Source organism: Lolium perenne, chromosome 4, assembly GCF_019359855.2.
Source record: "Lolium perenne isolate Kyuss_39 chromosome 4, Kyuss_2.0, whole genome shotgun sequence".
In the NCBI taxonomy this organism is placed as follows: domain Eukaryota; kingdom Viridiplantae; phylum Streptophyta; class Magnoliopsida; order Poales; family Poaceae; genus Lolium; species Lolium perenne.
In genome coordinates, this window is record NC_067247.2 from 380,190,088 (window position 1) to 380,196,368 (window position 6,281).

General features: G+C 53.3%; 1 protein-coding gene across 1 annotated transcript; it reads right to left on the reverse strand.

The window, feature by feature from the left end:
* Positions 1-3,830: 3,830 nt before the first annotated feature.
* Positions 3,831-6,031, reverse strand: LOC127297211 (trans-cinnamate:CoA ligase, peroxisomal-like). Its single transcript, XM_051327511.1, has one exon. The coding sequence runs from the start codon at positions 5,900-5,902 to the stop codon at positions 4,166-4,168; it is 1,737 nt and encodes a 578-aa protein (XP_051183471.1). The 5' UTR covers positions 5,903-6,031; the 3' UTR covers positions 3,831-4,165.
* Between the last annotated feature and the right edge of the window lie 250 nt (positions 6,032-6,281).

Consider the following 6,281-nt stretch of genomic DNA (forward strand, 5'->3'; position numbering starts at 1 on the left):
GGCCAATCGTTGATGGTTACGAAAAGCAACGCTCGTAGGTCAAATTCCTCTTCTTTGTGCTCATCCCACACACGGACACCAGGTCTGCCCCACAGCTGAAAAAGTTTATCAACTAATGGCCTTAGGTACACATCGATGTCGTTGCCGGGTTGCTTCGGACCTTGGATGAGCACTGGCATCATAATAAACTTCCGCTTCATGCACAACCAAGGAGGAAGGTTGTAGATGCATAGAGTCACGGGCTGTGTGCTATGGCTGAGCTCGCTCGCCAAAAGGATTCATGCCATCCGTACTTAGACCAAATCTTATGTTCCTTGCGTCAGCTGCAAAATCTTTGAACTCTCTGTCGATCTTTCTCCATTGCGTTCCATCTGCGGGGTGTCTCAACTCCCCGTCCGACTTACGGTCCTCTTTGTGCTATCGCAACAACTTGGCATGCTCTTTGTTCCTGAACAGACGTTTCAACCGTGGTATTATAGGAGCATACCACATCACCTTGGCGGGAACCCTCTTCCTGGGTTTCTGGCCCTCAACATCGTCACCAGGGTCATCGCCTCTGATCTTATAACGCAATGCAGTGCATACCGGGCATTCATTCAAATTCTCGTATTCACCGCGGTAGAGGATGCAGTCGTTGATGCATGCATGTATCTTCAGAACCTCTAAACCTAGAGGGCAGACAACCTTCTTTGCTTCGTACGTACTGGCGGGCAACTCGTTATTCTTTGGAAACATATTCTTCAACATTTTCAGCAAGTTTTCAAATGCCGAGTCAGCTACACCTGCCTGTGCCTTCCATTTCAGCAAATCCAGTGTGCAGCCCAGCTTTTTCAGACCATCATCGCATCCGGGGTACACCGCCTTCCTGTGATCCTCTAACATGCGATCCAAATTCTCCCTCTCCTTTTCGCCAGCGGCGTCTCCGTGCATCAGCAATGGTCCGACCAAGATCATCAACGGGATCATCACGTGCCTCTTCTTCACCTTCCCCTTCACCTTCCCCTTCACCTTCAGCATCCTCCATGAAAGTATCACCGAAATGAGCAAGATAGCTTTCATCGATGAAATCATCCCCTTCTTCATCTTCTTCCATTCCATTATAACCCCTCTTTCTCCATGCTTGGTCCAACAATTATAGCTTGGCATGAAACGGTGCCGAAGCAGGTGCATGTGAACATCTCTTGAGGAAGAGTAACCCTTCTGATTCTTACAGTTAACACATGGACAGATAACAAAACCCCCCTGCTTGTTCGCATTAGCCACTACGAGGAAATCTTTCAAACCCGTAGTGAACTCGCCGGAGAGTCGGTTACCGTACATCCATTGCCGATTCATCTGCATTATTATAATATAAAATATATAATTAACCATCATGCATTTGTTAAACTAACTAGCTATAAACAATATAAATTAAACAATGAACTACACACATGCATATTTTATCAATGACACATCAAAGGTTCAAGTTGCTAACCGCGATCGAGGAGGAAAAAATAAATGAGAAAGCTCAAGTGTGGCTCCAACACTTCATATCATGTTTGTTTCATGCTCTTGGGGCATTTCATCAAACACCTTATGTGCATAAGAGGAACCAAAAGCAAACCAAACACCCACTTGTGAAGTTTGTGAAGAGAATGGCTCCAAATGGCTAAGTGTTGGCTGCTGGATGGGTATATATAGGGGAGGGGCTTTAGTCCCGGTTGGCCTGGCCAACCGCGACTAAAGGCCTTCGGGCACCTTTAGTCGCGGCGACTAAAGCTCCCCACGTGCACCAGCTGGCCACCGAGCGCCCTAGGCCCAGGCCTTTGGTCGCGGTTCGCCTCCCGAACCGCGACTAAAGGTCCCATTAGTCGCGGTTCCTATAGCTTCGCGACTTATGGGGCTGGACGGAAGCCTGTTTTTCTACCAGTGGTGGGATGGTCCGATCTAGACTAGTGTGTGTGTTTTTCTCTGTGTGTGCAAAATAAGCCAGACACAGTTGACAACCCAAAACAACACCCGCTGATAACGCCGAGCAACAACCCAAACACTAGTGACGAAAGGAGGCCTCCTTGTGGACTCACTGGTCGCTACCCATTTAACATTATTTATGTTTTGCACGTGTCCAAGTGATGACCCATTTAGCGGCTATTTAGTTTGGACAATTTCTTACGCACGGGTGGAGGGCACTTGCCCCCCTCTCCCCCCTATAAGTCTACTTTGTATTCTATTTTCACGGGCATTTCTACTGCGTTTTCTTATTTCCTAATTATGATTTTGCGTTTAATTCTTTGCTCATACAAACCAACGGTTTGTGTTTGGCCAAATTTGTTGTTGCAGGTGCTACTTTGCTCTGTTTCGATGACCATGTTGTGTACCTAGCGTTGCTTGCGACATCGTCGACTTGGTTGGTTATTCACCATTGGAGATGGGGTAAGTGCACATGTGTACTCTTTTTTGTGTTTTCTTACCGCGTCGTAATCTTTTTGAGTTACTTTTGTTACTATAAGGATCATAGGAGATGTTGTTTTCACCGCAGAAAGCATGTCAGGGCCCACCTCATACTTTGTTAGTAGTGAGATGAAGTGGTATCTACACGTAATATCAATGCTCTCTTTGAGGTGTCTTGTATTTTTGTCCATTTATCCAGGAAATGCTCATCTGATCTCATGCATATATGCACTTGTTTTGTGGACCCCCCCCCCCCCCCCCCGCGGTTCTGGCTGAGATTGGTGTCATCTGATCCCGTGCACATAAGAGCAACGTAGCCAGACCACACTACTGCGCATGGCTTCGATAGCTACCAGGCGAGCGTCTGCCCATCCCTGCCATTGTCCTTGGCCAAAATTGGCAAGGTCACGTTGATAGTGTGCTCACGGACAACCGGCATATATAGCGTTCCGGATGACAACGAAATTCACGAGTTGGTTTCGAGAGGATGGCCCAATCGAAAGGGAGATCATCAGATCCTTACACCACACAACATACCCAATCGTAGGAGCTCCTCCTAGAACCTCTGGTCTTGCCGCCATGAACAAGACCACTCGGCCAACAAAGAGATGAGAAAATCTAGCCCTAAAACTAGTTATTTGGGGAAAGGAAACTACAAGAGAAACAAAGGGGAAACTACTGTACATCTGCGCCCATGCTGATGCCGATGGCCACCATGACCGCTGATGCCTGGAGGGAGAGGTAGCTGGAGTGTGGTTTTAGGTGAGGGACACCACTAAGAAGGGCAAGTCTCCGACGAGTCTAGAACTAGCTCCATCAAACTGACTGAAAAGAAGTCCGTTAATCCCTAGCCCACCATACTTGGGTAGCACATACGACGAACCTACAATATCTCTATCTTCTATATGCACTTTGGCATATACAAAAGCAGCCAGAGCACACATCTCCAGGCCACATGGACGGGCCTGAGAACGTGTGCATCTGTTCTCAGAAACACCGTGTCCCCTTTTGCCCTTCTTTTCTCTTTATTCGTGGAAGAAGCGGCCTCTCCTGCAAGAGACTCCAGCACTCTGCCAAGCAACCGCCCTAGGTTTAGTCTAACATCCGAGCATAAAAAGCCTGCGAGGCAGCCATGCCCTTATATTTTCAAAATGAGAAGCATCATCTCCGTCAACACGGCCAATTAGGATAATGGTGTTTCTTTACACGATTAGGATAATGTGTTCAGTAGGAGTAGTTGATTCCCTTTTAATAAGACCTATTGGCTATGGCCAATCTTGTCAACATGCGCAAGTTAATTAACCGCTTAATGCTGAGGTTAGCGAGGGAGTGTGCTCCCAAGTGCATATTGCCAGCTTTTTGGTTCAAGAGGAGGGAACAACACATATCAGTTCATGATCTGAAGAATTCGACAGAAATAATTTCCTTGCACACCGGATATTTACAATGTACAGACATATAAGTTCCAGATTATAAATTTGGAACAAACTGACACATGTATAAGTTCGTCTAGAAGTTCCAAATTGTCGAAACCAGAAGAGTAAAGAACAATTTGGTGGCACTAAAAAAAATCATAGGTATTCTAAAACGCACTTCTTGCTTATTTCTGCAAAGTTGGCGCCCATAATATGCATGGTGCCAAATTTCCACTTTCTGCCAACGCGTGGACCATTTGATTACCTGATCACCGTAACGGCCGTATCCGTCAGTTTACTCGTACGATGTCTCGAGAGCACTATAGCCTTGACATGGCCATGACATGCGCCACCGGCTGCTCGCTCCGGCGCCCACCGCTGACCGTCGTCTTCGTGGCCTTGGTCGCCTTGGTCTTCTGCGCCGGCGGCGCCAGCTTCCGTGCCTCGTCCCGCAGCTTGACCTTCTCAACCTTGCCGAGGGCGTTCCTCGGGAGCACGTCGTAGACCACCACCTTCTTGGGCACCATGAAGTGCGCCATGTGCTTGCGGCAGAATGCCATGACGTCGTCCTCGCAAACCCCGGCCGCCTTGTTCCTGGCGACGACGAAGGCGCAGGGCGTCTCCCCCCAGTGCGGGTGCGGCATAGCGACAACGGCCGCGTCGGCGACGTCGGGGTGGCGGAAGAGGACCTCCTCCACCTCCGTGCTGCAGATGTTCTCGCCGCCGGAGATGATGACGTCCTTGGACCGGTCCTTGATCTCGATGTAGCCGTCCGGGTGCACCACGCCCACGTCGCCCGTCATGAACCAGCCGCCCCGGAACGCCGCCTCGTTGGCCTCCGGGTTATTGAGGTAGCCCTTCATGACGCTGCTCCCGCGGAGCACGATCTCGCCGCGGCTCTTCCCGTCGTGGGGAACCCTGGCCATCTTGGCGTCGTCGGTGACGACGTCGGCGTCGGCGAGGGAGAGCACGCTGACGCCCTGGCGAGCCTTGAGGCGCGCGCGGTCCGAGAGCGGGAGCTTGTCCCACTGCGCGCGCCACTCGCAGGCGAGCGCGGGCCCCGTGGCCTCGGTCAGGCCGTAGGCGTGGGTGATGTGGAACCCGATGCGCTCGACCCGCTCCAGCAGCGCGGCCGGTGGCGGGGCTCCGCCGGTGAGGACGTGCACCGGCGCGCCGAGCCGCGCGGTGTCGCCGCCGCCCTCTAGCAGGATGTTGAAGACGACGGGCGCGCAGCACATGTGGGTGACGCTGTGGCGGGCGATGGCGCGGTAGACCTCGGCGGGGCGGTTCTCGCGGATGCAGACGTTGACGCCGCCGCGCGCGGCGACGCCCCAGGTGAAGGTCCAGCCGTTGCAGTGGAACATGGGGAGCGTCCAGAGGTAGACGGGCTCGGCGCCCATCTCCCAGGCCATGAGCAGGCTGGTGGTGCTGAGGTAGGCGCCGCGGTGGCTGTACACGACGCCTTTCGGGGCCGACGTGGTGCCGGAGGTGTAGTTGAGCGTGACGGCGTCCCACTCGTCTTGGAGTTGTGGCAGCTCGACGGAGGGGTCGCCGTGCGCGACGAGCGCCTCGTACTCGAGCTCCCCGAGGCGGACCCCGGTGGGGCGGTCGAGGTCGTCGATGACGGCGACGAGCGGGACGGGCGCGCCGGAGTCGGCGATGATCTGGAGCGCGTCGCTGGCGAGGCGCACGTACTCCCAGTCGACGAAGAAGAGCTTGGCCTCGGCGTGGCGGAGGATGGCGGCGACGGCCTTGGCGTCGAGGCGGGTGTTGACGGTGTTGAGGACGGCGCCGGCCATGGGGACGGCGAAGTGCATCTCGTACATGGCGGGCACGTTGGGGGCGAGGACGGAGACGACGTCGTTCCTGCGGAGGCCGAGGGTGCGGACGAGGGAGGAGGCGAGGCGGCGGCAGCGTTCGTGTGTCTGGCGCCAGGTGAACTTCACGCGGCCGTAGACGACGGAGGTGCGGTCGCCGTAGACGGCATTGGCGCGCGGCAGGAAGGTGATGGGGCTCAGTGGCACGTAGTTGGCCGGGCGCTTCTGGAGCTGATCCATGACTTGAGAGATCGGCTTGGAGTGAAGGTGGCGGTGCGAGGAAGCGGTGGAGCTAGCTAGGTGATCTGGCTGTGCGTTTGTTAGCTTAAGCTTGTAGGAGTGGCAGCAGACAAGGTTGTAGAGTAGGAGGCTGTGGCGGGAGTGATTCGGACAGTAGTCTAGTGGGGTTTATATAGTGGCGGGAGCAATGAGATTTGCGTTCGGTGGTGGTCCAGGAGCAAGCAGAGGAAAATGCAGAAAAGAAATTTGGGTTACCTAGGGTCGGAGAGAGGTGTTGCAGGGAAAATGAAGTGAAAACACGGTGTCTTGACCTTAAACTTTGACAAAACCGAACGCTGATTATTTCACACCTCCACTCGACCGGGCAGGGCAGGTATTG